Source organism: Delphinapterus leucas, chromosome 17 (assembly GCF_059928025.1).
Source record: "Delphinapterus leucas isolate spDelLeu-1000000601 "Yukka" chromosome 17, BTC_Dleu_Yukka2, whole genome shotgun sequence".
Classification (NCBI taxonomy): Eukaryota; Metazoa; Chordata; class Mammalia; order Artiodactyla; family Monodontidae; genus Delphinapterus; species Delphinapterus leucas.
In genome coordinates, this window is record NC_143145.1 from 77836760 (window position 1) to 77853807 (window position 17048).

At 42.3% G+C, this 17048-nt stretch overlaps 1 protein-coding gene across 9 annotated transcripts in view; it reads left to right on the top strand.

Moving 5' to 3' along the window:
* Positions 1-17048, top strand: part of LOC111185601 (aspartyl/asparaginyl beta-hydroxylase) — a 243461-nt gene that overhangs the window by 178294 nt on the left and 48119 nt on the right. For all 9 annotated transcript variants that reach the window (XM_022595311.2, XM_089899111.1, XM_089899107.1 and 6 more), the window contains one exon: positions 14892-15027. In XM_022595311.2, coding sequence (XP_022451019.2) covers positions 14892-15027 — 136 coding nt within the window. The remainder of the gene's footprint in view (positions 1-14891; positions 15028-17048) is intronic.

Sequence of the window (17048 nt, forward strand, 5' to 3'; positions counted from 1 at the left end):
AGAGACAGATAACTCAGTTAAAAAATGGGGAAAGATTTGAACACTTATTCAAAGAAGTTAATGAATGGCCGAGAAGCCTATGTAAAGGTGATCGATGACATTTGTCGTTAGGGAAATGCAAATCAAAACCACAGTATGATAGCATTAACCCTCACTGGGATGGCTGCAACAAAAAAGATGAACATTAACAAGTGGTAGCAAGTATGTGGAGAGACTGGAACCCTGGAACTTTGCTGGTGGGGAGGCAGAGGGGTGCAGCCACTTTGGAAAACGATTTGGCGGTTCCTCAAAATGTTAAACACAGAGTTAAGGCCCAGCAGTTCTTCTCCTAGGTGTATCCCCAAGAGGAATGCAAACATATGTTCACACAAAAATGCGTCCCTGAATGTTCTTAGTAGCATTATTCATAATAGAAAAAAAGTGGCCAGTCACCCAAAGGTCCATCTAAATGATGAATGAAAGAATAAACAAAATGTAGTGTATTACACAATGGCAATAAAAAAGGAAGAAGTGCCAAGGTCCATGGTACAGCATGGATGAGCCACGTGTTACATGATTCTATCTATATGAACTGTCTGGGAGGCAAATCAACAGAGAGAGGAAGGGGTGAGAGCCAGGGACTGAGGAGAGGGCCTGAGGGTGAGCAACTGCTCATGAGTAAGGAGTTACTTTTTGATGTGATTAAAATGTTCTAAAATTAGATAGTGTCGATGGCTCACAAGTCTGTGAATGCACTAAAAACCACTGAATTGTAAAAAGTTAATGGAGTGAATTTTATGGTATGTGAGTTATGTCTCAATAAATCTGTTAAAAATTGGGAAACTGTGATATATATGTTGTGGTTCAAGTATGTTGAAAACTAAACAGGTTTCTGGGGGTTGATGAAGAACACCTAACTTCAACATCAGTGAGGCAGTACCGTGAGGCAGGTTAGAGCATCTGCTCCATAGCCATATTGCCGGGTTTTGTTGGTTTGTCTGTTTTGTTTGGTTTTTCACTAAAGTATAATTGATTTACAATATTATGTTAGTTTCAGGTATATAACATCATGATTCAGTATTTTTACAGTTTGTACTCCATTAGAAGTTATTACAAGATGATGGCTATAATTCCCTGTGCTATAGAGTATATCCTTGTTACTTATCTGTTTTATACATAGTGGTTTGTATCTCTTAATCCCATACCCCTATCTTGCCCCTCCTCCTTCCCCTCTCCCCGCCCAGTAACCACTAGTTTGTCTTCTGTATCTGTGAGTCTGTTTCTGTTTTGTTATATTCATTTGTTTGCTTTATTTTTTATTTTCCACATGTAAGTGATAACATAGAGTATTTATCTTTCTCTGTCTGCATAATACTCTCTAGGTCCATGCACGTTGCTGCAGATGGCAGAATTTCATTCTTTTTTATGGCTGAGTAATATTCCATTCTCTATATATATACCACACCCTCTTTATCCATTCGGCTGTGGATGGCAATACAGTGAAGCAGTTTAGAGCATTGGCTCTGTAGCCACACTGCCTGGTTTTGAATTTTTGGTCTCATTCCTTACTAGCCATGTGACATTGAGCAACACTTCTTCATGCTTCTGTTTCATTATCTGCAAAGTGCCTGTGGCAATAGTGCTTGTTCCATGGCTGTTTATTTAATAAGTAGGTAGGAAGTGCTCAATAAACATTAGTTACTGTTATCATTTATAATTTTAATTTATGTGTTACCTTGTTTTCATAGGAAAGTATTTTCTAGTTTCTAAAAAATTAGTCGGAAAGCACATTTTGAAATTTTATGTATTATTGAAATAATAACATAACAGCCATCGTGTATTAAATGCCTATTTGTAATCATTGTGCTGAGCACTTTTGTATATAATACTTCTCATTTTTACAACAACTCTTCAAGATAGGTGTCATTGTACCCACTTATGTTTGAGTAAGTAAGGATTAGAGAAACTAAGAGATTTGCCCAAGGCCCTATATTTAATAGGTGAGGGCTGTGATTGGAACTGAGGCCTTCTTATGCTCAAGTCCGTGCCCTCGCTGGTACCTCACTACGCCCTCAAAGCTACTGAGGTCTGCTCTTACGTCTCGTGTTATTCTCCTTCTAGCCGATTAAATCTTTATTTCAGGGGGCTTCCCTGGTGGCGCAGTGGTTGAGAGTCCGCCTGCCGATGCAGGGGACACGGGTTTGTGCCCCAGTCCGGGAAGATCCCACATGCCGCGGAGCGGCTGGGCCCGTGAGCCATGGCTGCTGACCCTGCGTGTCTGGAGCCTGTGCTCCGCAGCGGGAGAGGCCGCAACAGTGAGAGGCCCGCGTACTGCAAAAAAAAAAAAAAAAAAAAAAAAGATTATTAAAATCTTTACTTCAAAATTCTATTTCTCTGGGCTTGATTTCAGCCCTGCCTGTTTTAAGCTCTGCTTCATCTAAGAAGAAAAAAAGCAAGTCCTGGGCGTTAATCACAGGGTCCCCAGCAGCATAGAATCTCAGAGTGTGTGACAGCTGTGGGTTGTGATTGTAAAGTTAGCTTTACTTTACTAACTACCTGGATTTGCAGTAATGTTAATATTGTATATGTTATGACTTAAAAAAAAAAGTAATTTCGGGTGACCACTCACCAGTAGTGAGTATGACAAGGCAGAACTTTCTGTGTGAGGAACCCAGGGCCCAGAACCATTTAGCTGACACACACTTGCACATCAAGTATTTTTTCCATTTTCAAATTACAGATTTGACTGTTATGGATCATGGATCATCACCCAGGCATTCATACTGTAAGGTGGAAACCTTCTAGATGGGGTAGCTGCCATGTTTGGCCAAAATCCTATTAGAATACTTACCCAGATCTGGCCCTTACGTAATGATTAACTGCCATGCATAGCACATTTTCATTTAAATTATTTTCATTGTATGTTCCAGTGAGCTGTAGAGTGCAATTTTCTTGAAGGCACCGGACAATGTTCAGTAAAATGTTATCATCTGTGTTTTTCCATTTTGTTGAATTGTCATTGTTTCCCCTTATTGTGTAGCTTGCAATTTGGTAATTCCGTGCACTGGGGGTGTTAAGAGGCTGTGCAACTCGATGAAAAAAATTTAGAGAAAAATATTCCAGTAGAGTTTTCTCTTTTAGGCATATGTTCATTAAAATTGAGTACTTTTTTTGCCCAAATAACAAATATGAAAACCCTAAGTGTTTTGGGGATATTTAACGTAGAAATTGAAACAAAAATAGATTAATGTCTTTGCTAGGTTATAAATAGAAAAGGGAAAAGAAATCTCTTCCAGTGAGAGGAAAGCCATCATAGTTAAGAAGTTTGCTCTTCTTCTTTTTGAGATTAGCTTCTTGATCCAAATTATTCCATGGCTAATTTAGATGTAAACATGCATGCATTGAAACCGCTGTAGTAACATGGAGAACACAACAGCAAATAGCAACTGAAAACCATAGTTCAAAATAACCCTTTTCTATTTTTTTCCCTGCTGCCTAACTCTGCATTCATCACTGGGAAAAAGGGAAACTCTTGCATGCTTTTTCTGAGGTTTTCACAGCATTTGCTCTGATAGAAGCATATAGCATCACTGATAAGTTTTCCCTCCTCATACGGTAGTTTTATTACAGTTGGAGAAGTGCCCAGTAAAACTTGCCAGTGTTGTGACACAGTGCGTAAGAATGATTGATTGAATGATACTCTTCCTGGCATTTTCTCTCAGACTCTGGCTTTTATTAATTAAGAAACCCGTTGTGTATGAATAATGCCACCTGGACAAAAATAGGACTTATACAGGAGTGAATTTGTGATTCAACATTCGTATCTGTGTGATTAAATATTTGAATATTTTCACTGAACTGCTTTTGAAATGAATTGGATTGAGACAGAAGCAAAAATGTCAGACTTACAGTGGAATTAAGCTATAAAGTAAGAGGATTATCAATTTTATAGAAAAGTAAGTATCGTACTATAAAGAAGTGCTGAAAGCAGTTTCTTAAGGTAACGTAATAGTTTAATCCTATTTTTCTAAATCAGACTTTCGACTTTTGGATTCCAATGATACTTTCACTAAACATGACAACAAGAGTCCAGAGAATTTACAGAATTCGACGGTTATGTGATTTAAAAGTGAACTTTAGAAGCAGGTTAGTTTTGCTCTCTGCTCTGACACCTTAAGGAAGTCATTTCATCCATCTGGGCCTCGGTTTCTTTCTCTCCAAATGCAAAATAATTGCCTCAGTTCCTCCTCTCCTACAAGGTGCAAAAACAGAACAAAACACAACAAAACACCACCATCATGGATGTTCCCGTGTGTGTTTAAGTGTGAGCCCTTAATAAGAGCTGACACTCTGCTACGGTTATAGGAGGGTCTAAGATGCCAGTTATAGCAACATATCAAAAGGGTGAAATATTAGAAATTCTTTGAATTATTTCAAACTCAAAGGTCATTTTCTTTCTCAAAGCAAAATTGATGAGTTTTCAATATTTGTCAGTTTTTTAAAAATGCCTAAAAATTGCCTTTATCTCTGGTCCACCTCGGGAGCTTGCAGTACCGTGTTTGACTTACAGACCCGGGCACTACACTGCAAGCTGCATCTGTAAGTTAGTACGCCATTTGCAGTTCCAAAATTTTTGATCAAGCAGTGTTACGAAAAGCGGGATCTGGCCACTCACCGCTCAAGAGCTGGCATGCGGGGAGGGGGGTTGGGAGAGGGCGAGGTGTGTGGAGGCCGACTCCTGTCCGAAGGACAGCCAGGGGGCAAGAGCTTTTACAGGTGCAGGGAGGGGCTGCGCGCAGAAAGAGCACAGGCAGCTCTGACATTCATCTTGAAATTGGTCACGTGGTGGTCTGACAAGCATCATCTTGATTGTTTTAAGTACAGTTACTCTTCAGTTCCAGGTTGGTTTGTTCCCATTTCCTTGAGGCTAATTCTCGGAATTGTGGCAGCTCATGTCATGGCTACAGTCTGCTCATCATGTAGTTAATTTCTTCCACCCGGTGAGGGTTTCAGTATCTACAAGACAACTCACAGGATAGGGCTCAGAATCTTATCTGTAGCCCTTGAGGAGGAATTAAAGGTCCATGACTTTGCTTCCTGACTAAACTGTTATTGTTTTGTCCTGTTTGACTGCTTTTCTTTGCTTCTGCATTTTCTCACTTCTCTGATTAAACGTACTCTTTGGCTAAAGTTTTTCCACAGACAAAAGGCAGGCGGAGGACATGGTGGGCAAGGACCACAGGGTCCTGCTCTGTTTCAGTAGGTCATGATCTATATCTTAATATACATACACACATGTGCACATACACATTATAGATAACTTGCTTATCTGTTTATCAAGTGGATTATTATATATATAAACAGAAAGTCTCTGTCAGACTTGCAGCCCCTTGAGATTAGGGGCTTTGGGGTTTTTACTCCCTCCTGACCTAGCCCGCTGCACTGTTCCCCATGGGTAGAGCAGGGAAGGGACGACAGAACTTTATTTCCCCTTTTACCTTCCTCTGACTGAGAATGTTGGCTGGCATCCCTGCCAGCCTGGGCTAGAGTACAGGAATGTGGGTCTCCTTTGCACTCTTGTGTCCTTGAAGCCCTCAGGCTGGCTGCTTCTCCTGGCAATCTGGGCTATCTTTTTGCCTTTCTCCTAGGAGAAGAAACCCCTTTTCTCCCACTCTTTAGAAAGAGCAAAATTCAGTCCCCCAAGACTCTTCTCTTGCCCTGTGCCACGTACTTTATGCTGTCCTTTCCCTTCAGTAAGGATACAAGAGACTGTATATACTAAGCGGCAATGGCCAGCCCATTTATGAAGATAGAACCTTGACCTACAATCTGCAATAGCCTGCCAGGGAAACGAACCCCTTTTCTACAATAAATAAACCAGGAAGCCAGCCTACTGTAGATCAGACTGGCAGGAGGCCAGAGTACTGTCTCCAGTGGCAATCCAGGAAGCTAAACAATCACTTCTATCACATTCTGCCCCACATGGCCAGGACTTGACTGATAACTGACAGCTTTCCTAGTTTTTGTCCCCGCTTCCAACTTAGGACCCACCAGAGAAAGTCAAATATGCTCCACTAACCAATCACCAGAACACGCAGCTTCTAGTCAGCCTGCCTACAGCTTCCCCAGGCCAACAGCCTCCAATCAGGGCACCCCTGAATCCTTCTCTTTTTTCACTAGAAAGTTTTCCCACGTCTCTGCCAAAACACTGGTGATGGTGGCAGACTCCCTCCCTTGTCTGAATAAATAGCCTTTGCTTTTCTCATTTGGTTGGTCCTTGTTTATTTCCACGATAAGAAATGTCAGATGTTTTCCTTTATTTTCATATTCAAACTTGAAAGACAGGAGGTCTGATTAAAATGCACTAGGGGGCTTCCCTGGTGGCACGGTGGTTGAGAGTCCACCTGCCGACGCAGGGGACACGGGTTCGTGCCCCGGTCCGGGAGGATCCCACGTGCCGCGGAGCAGCTGGGCCCGTGAGCCATGGCCGCCGAGCCTGCGCGTCCGGAGCCTGTGCTCCGCAACGGGAGAGGCCACAGCAGTGAGAGGCCCGCGTACCGCAAAAAAAAAAAAATGCACTAGGACCAGCAAGAGATTGCTCCTTCAATGCTACTAATTTCCCTAGAGATTTTATTAAAATCAGCTTGCTGTGAGAGCATTGCACGTGCTGTGGTGTTTGCTTGGATTTCATAACTTCAGCTCGGTGCTCAGGAGGGCGCCCCTCTACCTGGTATATTCTTTCTAAGGCAGGGGACAGTGCTACCCATGTCTTCTCATCACAGTGTAAAGTATAGGCATGTTTTAGCGAAGATCTAAGTAAACTGACTTTAAAAAATCATATCTGTAATTCCTAAAATAATTAACTAGAGCCAGCATGTTCTTAGATAATTAGGTTAAAATGGTATACATTTTAGTAACGCACCACTATTATCAATGCGTTCTAACTCCAACTGAATGCGTAAACTTGGCCTGGAATAGTCGTCGACCACATGCCTTCTCTTAATTTAGAGTCAGAACCTTTCAAAGTACACGCACAGCTCTGGGACTTTTCAGTTGCCAATGTCTATATTTTCTCAATTCCCTTTTTTCTTAACAGCTAGTCATACACAGTTACTTACCTAATCTTGCTTATGTTAACCTGAGCTCTGTGAATTCTTGTATTATGGTTTGTTCACATGTTAAAAGCGAACTCTTCCTGACTTTTTCCATGACTATGCTTTATTTTGCTGCTATAGACTTACTTGATTCCTGATCCCTTCCCATCTGCTATTTGCTTTCTTAGCTGGATCTAGTTCTAACCTGAACCTGCATTAGTGTTACAAGTTACTTGTGTCCCCTCAAGAATTATATATTGAATTCCTAATCCCGTTAGTACCTCTGAATATGACGGTACTTGGAGATAGGGCCTTTAAAGAGGTAAAGTTAAAATGAGGTCATTAGGGTGGGCCCTAATCTAATATGACTAGTGTCCTTATAAGAAAAGGAAATTTGGGGCTTCCCTGGTGGCGCAGTGGTTGGGAGTCCGCCTGCCGATGCAGGGGACATGAGTTCGTGCCCCAGTCTGGGAAGATCCCACATGCCGCGGAGCGGCTGGGCCCGTGAGCCATGGCCGCTGAGCCTGCGCGTCCGGAGCCTGTGCTCCGCAGCGAGAGAGGCCACAATGGTGAGAGGCCCACGTACCACAAAAGAAAAAAAAAATCAGCAAAGAAGATTTTAAAATTCTCATCATTATCATCATAGCTCTATCCATATATAGCACAGTTACTTTTACCACATTTAATCTTCTTATAGACTCCTGAGGGAAGTAGTAGTATTTTATGCTCTTTATAAGTGAGGACTCTAAGGCACAGGGTGGTCAAGTAACTTGCCCGATAGCACACAGCTAATAAGTGGCACAGTCAGATTTTCAAACCAGGCAGCCTGGCTCCCATGTTTTACACCCCTAACCACTACACTGTATTGACTTTTATAAAGCTTCTAGAGGGGAAGAGAAAAAAAAGAACCCGAAAGGCATCAGATTTCCCAACAGCACCACTAAATGTTATATAACGCAATGGATCAATGCTTTCAAAAGTCTATGTAGAAATTATTTACTACCTAGAATTCTGTGCATAGTCAAGCCTTCAATCAAGTGTAAGAATAGCTTCAGATAAGTCAGAAAGACAAAGATCAATACCATGTGATACCACTTAATATGCGGAATCTATAAAACAACACAAATGAACATATATACGAAACAGAAAGAGACGACACAGAAAACAGACTTGTGGTTGCCAAGGGGGAGGGGGTATAGGGGAGGGATGGATCGGGAGTTTGGGATTAGCAGATTATATATAGGGTGGATAAACAGCAAGGTCCTATGGTAGAGCACAGGGAAATGTATTCAGTATCTTGCGATAAACCACAAAGGAAAAGAATATGAAAAAGAATATATATATACACACGTATAACTGAATCACTTTGCTGTACAGAAGAAATTAATACAACATTGTAAATACTTCAATAAATTTTTTTTTAAAAGAATAGCTTCAGACATTTTTAGAAATTCAGTTTTACCTGTGGTGTGTCCTTTCTCAAGAACACAGATAATCCTTTATCCAGATTAGAATCCAATAATTAGGGAGCCTCATACTGGGCAGAGGTCAGGAGAAGCTCCCTGATGACAGTTGTCTGGCAAAAGCCCAGACACCGACCAGTTCAGAGCAGAGCGAGGCAGGTGGCTCCTGGAGGGTTATCTTCGGAGAAAGAGAGAAAGAAAGTAATAGCTTACATGATGTTTTTGGCAAAGCGTAGAATAGTATAAGAGATGTTACAGCACTCTTGCAGGGCTATAAAGAAGAAACAGTGATAAGGCCATTACAGAATTAAGCCAAAGCAAAGGAGGCAGAATCTATAAATGCTGCATGTGACATGAAGAGTAATTGTTACAACTCAGTAAAACCCAGATGTGAGTTTACCCAGATGTATGAAAGGTTTGTGACATGAGCTGAACTGCTAGATGGAGACGAGGGAAAAGAAGACATCAAATCGTTAACTTGTTCCCTTCCCTGACAGAAAATGAGAGATCAAGTCTAGAATTAATAAATCAAGAGATAGCAATATAAACAGATTACTTAGATAGAAGCAGGCAGATATGAGAAAAAATATTTAAAGGGATTAGTTGGGGGTTGGACTCTGGGAAAAACTTGAGTAAGGTACTGCTGCTTTCATTATAAGACTTGTAGTAATATTTGACTTTTTAAAAAATGTGTGTGTCTTAATTGAATGAAGGGAAATAGTAAGGGAAATAGTTAAGAATTAGTCTGCTCCTCTAAAGGCTTTCTGCAAGAAATCAGTGTTAGGAGAAGCCTTTAAAAATAGGACTTAATCTGATGTGGAAGAGAAAAGTGTGCCATCCAAGCAGGGTGAGCAGAATATCTGGGAAAGGAGGAAGTGACCCTGAACTGGAGGGAGGGTGTGGGTTAAGGAGAGCTGGCGCACAGTTTGGGATTGATGAGGCTTGAAACCGGGAAGTCCATCTCTAGATGGCTGGAGCGCTAAATATAGCTGAGGTGTAACTGAGAGGCGAGTGCTGGTGACGGGTTTACGAGGCCATGAGGCACTGTGAAAAGCGAATCTCTGTTTTCTAAAGCCTGTGTAGCCAGAAGAAGAAACGTGAATCAGAAGCTGTTGTCTTCTGGGCAACCAACTCAAATACTAACCCTATGAGTTTCTCTTTTCAGTTTCATGAAATGAATGAATTTAGGGTCAAGGAAGTAATAGGTCAAATGAAACCTTTAAAAATGTAGGCATGGCCTGCTCTGTGTGAGCCTTCAAGTTCATGTTGGAATTTCCTAAAAAGCGGAATTTTTTGCCAAGTCAGACAACTAATGTTACTGTAGAGAAAGTACATTTCTTCTTTCCTCCTCCTTCTTCCTCCTCCTACCCCTACCCCTCGTCCCCCCTCCCTTTCTCTCTCTCTCATGAGCACACACGTAATTAGGTTTGGTCTTTAATCCCCTGTAACCATGTGAATTTTTTACAGTGCAGTTCATTGGTTTGTGCTTGAAAATGCCATTCCCGGGTCCCATTCCAGATTTCTCCCCGATGCCCGTAAAAGAGACCCTGCCATGTCTTTCCAAAGCTGAAAAACACCCCCAAGCAGAGTCCTTACTTTAGTAGAAAAAATGTTTCTGTTGAACACGTAGGGGATCGTGATGGTTGTGATCTTTGTGTTTTTCATCATGTCACCAGGTAGAACTGGTGTGATCTGGTTAGCCCAGTTTTCTCCAGTTGTCAGCGTGCGCCCCCTTTGAGACGCACGCAGTTCCCAGCCAGGGACACCTTGTTCCACCAGTATGTGCCCAGTGTGTGCCCTGTAAGTCACATGAGACGGGGACCCACGGCCTCTCTGCTGCCCCAGAGGGGCGCAGGGCCCCGAGCCCACCGCAGCCTGACACCCTCCTCCCACAGGTGCCCCGGGGATAATCAGGAGGCACCGCAGAGCTGGTTCTGGTGCTAGATTGTGAGACCTTAGGCTCAGTCACCGGCCCAAGTGCTCTGTCATCCCTAAAGTGGAAGTCTCCACTGCACTCACAGCACAGACACTTCCAGTTGTCAAATTCCACGACAAACTACTGAACTCTAAAGAGGAAATGCTGAGTGGCTGTTTCATGATGAAAATAAATGTCCGTGCAGTGTCTGCTCAGCACTGAGCATACTGAGCAGGTCGGTGGCACTGCCGCAAGAGTGTTTCCAACTTGGGACCGACCGGGAGACCCTGCATCTGTTTGCTCCTTTCAGCCAGACTCTGTCCTGCAGCACCCCTGCGGCACGTATAACAAAGGCAAACAAGAAAGTTTTTTAAAAAAGTCATCATTATTCCCGGAAAAGTCCCTCTGCAACGACACTTCCCTGGGGGGACCCTGGGGAGAGGGGTGCGGAAGGGGGCAGGGACGACATTTCACATGTAAAAGACAGCCTGCCCTTAAAGAAAATTTAAACATTTTATTTAGTGATGCAGTCACTTGAATATTTTCCCTAGGGCTTTGTGCCCTATTTTAGGAACAAAAGATCAGCTCTTTCCAAAGATGCCCCTAAAATCAGCTTTCAAAAGAAATGAAAGAAGCCACTAAAGTACTAGGAGGGCAGAAAGTGAGAGCCTGCCTGCCGTATCAGGCACTGATAACCTCATTTGAAAAGTAATTTCAAGTGTTAGAGAGGTAATTCTCCCCTGTCTTTGTGGCAGTTTAACAAGAATTAGACAGATTTATCTAACAACTTGAATAAGTTACAGTAGCTGCGGGGAGCGTTGGCAGTTTAGGTACATTTGGGGAGATGCATCTGGGGTGCATTCTCTTTCCCTTCCATGATCTTGGGATTCTTGAGAAAACCATGGTCTTCTCTCACTCTGGGGACCTGCCTAAGTGAGGGTTTTTGAGTATCTCTTAATTGCAATGCAGTCTTTGACTTACTATTTATGAATTACCTTCTTGGGATGAAATAATATTGAAATTGTTACCAAACCAGGTTCGTTTACCAGGTTCGCAGCAGCAAAGAAAGGATGTATTCACAGGCAGCCAAGGGAGGAGACGGGAGAACCAGTCTCAGATCTGCCTCCCTGAAGGCAAGGAGCTTGAGATGTTTATGGGATAAAGAAGTAGGGTGATCTTAGGGGTGGGGAAAGGTGATTGGATGTAGGGAAAAGGTGAGGTAATCAGTGGTCTGCCCAAGGTGTTTGTAAGTTACACGCTTCTTCATGGAATGTATGTGTAAAAACGGAGGGACTTCCCTGGTGGTCCAGTGGTTAAGACTCCATGCTCCCGATGCAGGGGGCACAGGTTCAATCCCTGGTCAGGGAACTAAGATCCCACATGCTGCATGGCATGGCCTAGAATTTTTTTTTTAATAAAACAAAATAAATAGATAAAATAAAATAACAATGGAGGCACTTAGCATGATCTGAGTGTGCAGGTTTTGGTCCTCGACATCAAACAGTCGTTCATCAGACACCTATACAAGCCCAGTTTTAGGGTCAGTGGTCCCAACCAGCCTTAGCCAGCTGGAGCTTGAACTAGACACAGCTGACTCCAAGTGCCTAGAAAACAACTCAGGCAAACGTCTTATTGTTTAGGCTAACATGAAGCTTGGAGGGTGTGCAATTTGCAAGAAAATAATTAAGGCGAGCGTGGGTAGTAAAGTAGGCTGCAAGCAGATGTATAGCAAACTATAAGACAAACTCAAGAATTTCTGTTAGTCACCAAGTTTCTGTTAACCCAATGGGGCACAGTTTCAGGATGGGTTTTTTAACTCTATGGGGCATGGTTTTAAGATTATTTGTGGACAGATGATCCACACCAGCAGAGAGCATGGTGATGATAAGAGCAGCTCCAGATTTTGACACAAATCAGTGGGTGGGTTTCATAGAAATATAAAATCAATTGGTGCAGCTACTGTGGAAAACAATATGGAGGGTCCTCAAAAAATGAAAAATAGAACTACCAGATGACCCAGTAATCCCATTACTGGGTCTATATCCAGAGAAATGCAAATATAATTCAAAATAAAATATTTTGAGATATCTGCACTGTTGCATTCATTGTACCCTTATCCACAATAACCAAGATATAGAAACAACCTAAGTGTCCATCAATGGGTGAGTAGATAAGGAAGATGTAAGACACACACACACACACACACACCACACGCGCATGCGCACAATGGAACACTATTCAGCCATGAGAAAAGAAATCCTGCCATTTGTGACTTGGACGGACCTTGAGGGCACCAAGTGAGATAAGCCAGACACAGAAAGACAAATACTGTATGGTATTACTTACAATGTGGAATCTCAATTTTTTTTTAAAAAAAGTAAAACTCATAGAAACAGAGTGGAAAAGTGGTTGGCAGGGGCTGGGGGTGAAGGAAGTAGGGAGAGGTTTGGGTAAAGGGTACAAACTTCCAGCTATATGATGGATACGGTCTAAGGATCTGATGTATAACATTGCGACCGTAGTTGACAACACCGTATTGTATAATTGAAATTTGCTAAGAGAATAGAAGTAAAATATTCTCACTCCCCAAATATCACATAAATAAATATATGAGGTGATAAATGTGTTAATTAATCAGGTGGGGGGATTCCTTTCACAATGTATACGTATATCAAATTACCACGATCTACATTTTAAATAACTTACAATTTTATATGTTAATTAAGCCTCAAAGCTGAGTTTTTTTAAAAAAGAAATGTCAATAGACTCAAAGTAACAAGGGGGAAAAAAGCGGTATAAAATCAGTATCTAATCTTAAAATCTACCACTTGCCCTGGAATATTGGAATATACCTACTGTGGTCACACAGTGTCACAAGCGTTCCCTGGGTTTGGCTGAAGTTGGTACCATGTCTTCACACAAACCTCTGAGTGTATCTGTCTTTGGTGGAGTCCTCTGCTCGTGCCGTCTTCCTGGCTCCTTCTTGGTTTTCCTACGTTGAATTGTTAATTCATAAAGCACGCGTTGGTAAAAACACTTTACACCTTCTCTTGTGCTTTGCCCCACCTGTAATTGGTCATCCAGCCTTCTCTTGAATACTTCAAAAGATAGAGACCCCTGTTTTATTTTATTTTATTTTATTATTATTTTTTTTTTTTGCGGTACGCGGGCCTCTCACTGCTGTGGCCTCTCCCGTTGAGGAGCACAGGCTCCGGACACGCAGGCTCAGCGGCCATGGCTCACGGGCCCAGCCGCTCCGCGGCATGTGGGATCTTCCCGGACCGGGGCACGAACCCGCGTCCCCTGCATCGGCAGGCGGACTCTCAACCACTGCGCCACCAGGGAAGCCCGAGACCCCTGTTTTATAAGGCAACTCGGCCCACTTTCAGAGCACGCTAATTGTTGCTTCCATTTTTTGTATGTGTTTGTAACTCATCAGCTTTACTTCCTTGCTCTTGAGCCCTGATTCTCATTGAAATCATCTATTGTGTTCTTCTCTACCCGGGTACCCGTAGACTCCACGACCGCATCCACTTCCCATGCAACGTAGAAATGTTTGAAATTATGAATGTTTCAAAATCCTGGTTTCTATGTGTAACCTAGCCTCTTTCATGCCATTTTCATTCTTTTCTCCTGATAGTACTTCCTCCTAGGCTGCCACTCCGGATGCTTGCCCTGGCCTGCTGTCCCCCATGGCACCCACCCCTCTGCCATCTCCACTGCTCATCAGTATCGCTGTGCAGTGAGGGTTCCCAGGAGGAGAGCCTGTCCTTCTCCTCCCATGGGATCTACCCTCACCAGCCAGGCACTTACTGACAGAGCCTAAGGCACCCTCAAAGCGAGAAGTCAAAGAAATGTTTTTGTTTGGCTGAATTCTAAACACGAGGACATTTATTGGCTTTATTTTGCTACTAATTTTATAACACATCACATGCTCCAATGGACACTTTCCCAATGTTCTTGAAAGTTTAATTAATATTTACCACGTTGAATGGCATCTTTATGAGGACCTCTATTGGGAGGTGGAATTAAGTCTGTGATTTGTTTTCCAGTTTGGACGCTGGAGTGCCGTGTGGGCTGTACAGCAGGGTCCTGATGTGATAACGCTCAACAAGATTAGTCCTCTTGGTTGGTTAGGGTCTGTGAAAAAAACGACCTTTAGGCAGACGTGAAAACAAATTTTAGACGGAACTGCTCTCGGCGGTTCCTAGGAATTACTGAAATGTTTATGCTGCGAAGGCACTTGGTTCTGAAAACTAATTGTTAGGTGGGTTTTTTTACACCCTTGACAAGAGGTCCTAGAGGAAATTGAAATAAGTAATCTAGATGAGAGGGAACATTTCATTACTTATTAATCAGACAAACAAAAAGCTGAACGTCACTATAAGGTGTTTTACCAGGCATATTTTCAGTCCAGTAAAACCAGAATCTTCCCTCTAGTCCTTAGAAAGAAACTGGAAGTTAATCCGAGATGAAGGCCTTGCAGTGATGGATAGAGCCCAGAGCCTGTTTCTGCCTGAAGATGAGAACCTGAGGGAAAAGGGTGACTGGAGCCAGTTTACACTGTGGCAGCAAGGTGAGCGTGCTACTTCCAGATCATTCTCTGCAACCTGATGGGAAGGGGGCACTTCTGGTGATACCTCCCAGAGCTAAGGTTCCCTGACTTAAAGGAAACGACCTGGGAAACCCAGATTATGAAAATCTATTTGTTGCTTCTTGAAACTATGTAGGAACACTCATCTGTGTGTGTGTGTGTGTGTGCATGTAAATATATGGGTGTGTATATGCATGTGTGTATTTGGATAAATATATATATATATATATATATGTTGTATTTTGATTTTCCTGGTGTTTCCTGTTAAATGATATGTTACAAAGAGTAACCCTACTGTACAGACGTAACTGAAGAGCCCACTGTGTGCTCATCGACGCCTTAGAAAGGAGCTTTCCTGAGCCTCATTTGCTCCTGTACCTTGGAGACAATGTTGCGTGCCAAAATGATATCACCACGGTGAGAGCCGTTAGGGGTGATGACAAACCAGAGTGACAAGTCAATAACAACTAGTGTCTGAGCTCATCAAGAATAGGAAGAGGGCTTCCCTGGTGGCGCAGTGGTTGAGAGTCCGCCTGCTGATGCAGGGGACGCGGGTTCGTGCCCCGGTCCGGGAAGATCCCACGTGCCGTGGAGCGGCTGGGCCCATGAGCCATGGCCGCTGAGCCTGCGCATCCGGAGCCTGTGCTCCGCAACGGGAGAGGCCACAACAGTGAGAGGCCCGCGTACTGCAAAAAAAAAAAAAAAAAAAAAGAATAGGAAGAGGTTCACAGTCAACCTAATATTCCTTGAGCTGAACCCAGGCCCAGGTACACAGACAGGGCCCCAATCTATGTGTGTCCGATGAGTTAATGTATCAATCTGTCCTCAAAGTGAGGAGCATTGAATTTTATCTTTAAAGCTCTCTCCAACTCTCTTCTGGAAAATTCAAGTTAACCTGGGTTAATGGTAGCTGAACAAAAGTAAATCTATTTTGAAGACTAAACAGCATGTGTCACACATCTTTAGCTGCAGAAAATAAATTGAGAGGATGATAAGCAGTTGGTTTATATTATGGGACAAATAGCACTGTTGTTTATGTCGGTATGCTTTCAGAATACTAAGATTTACACGTCAGAGAAAGAAGAACGACTTCAGTAATATTTCCAGGGAAATGTCGAACAGAAGAGACATCACATGATTTCAAGTGACTGTGTCAGCTTTTTGCCAGCAAGATTTTTTTAAATAGAGCTGTAATAAGGTCAATATGTGAACAGCATGCTAATTTTGTCTATTGGCATCTCACTAAATGAGTCAATTCTGTTAGCCTCAAGCATTCGCCAGTTCATCTGATGGCTCCGTTCCATCAACACCCTCATGCTTCATGGCTTCCTACACTAAGTCTTCAGAATAGTATGCATCCTGGCAGTAATTTCCGGAAACCATAGTCTCTGCTAAAAGCACATTCTTTAATAAGCTTGGAATATGCAAAGCATTATAGGGCATATAAAAGTGTTAAACAAGAAAGGAAATAAATAATGGAGACAGTTTCATTGGGGGCAACATTTTGACTTTTAAGGTTTTTGTGTATTTAAAAAATTTTTTTAATGGTAGCACAGTACATGTAACTTAAAATTTACCACCTCACCTGTTTTCAAGTGTACATTCAGTGGGGTCACGTATATTCATATTTTCACGCAACCAATCTCTAGAACTGAGTTTCATCTTGCAAAACTCAAACTCTGTACCCATTAACAACACTCCCCATTGCCCTCCCCAGCCCTTGGCAACCACCGTTGCACTTTCTGTTTCTATGAATTTACTACTTCAGACACCTCATAGAAGTGGAATCATACAATATTTGTTAACTTATAAATTTTCATATATTTTGATTATACCTGATTTTCCATGAATTAGAGTAATTTCTTAAAATATTATTTACTTCCTTGATCTTTGTTAAATTCTTCTTCCCACTGAATGGAATTTGCATGTTCCTTTTTTTTTCTCTCTCCTTAAGTTTGACAAAGTGATCTAGTATGTTCTTTAAAAACCTCAAATTATATCTC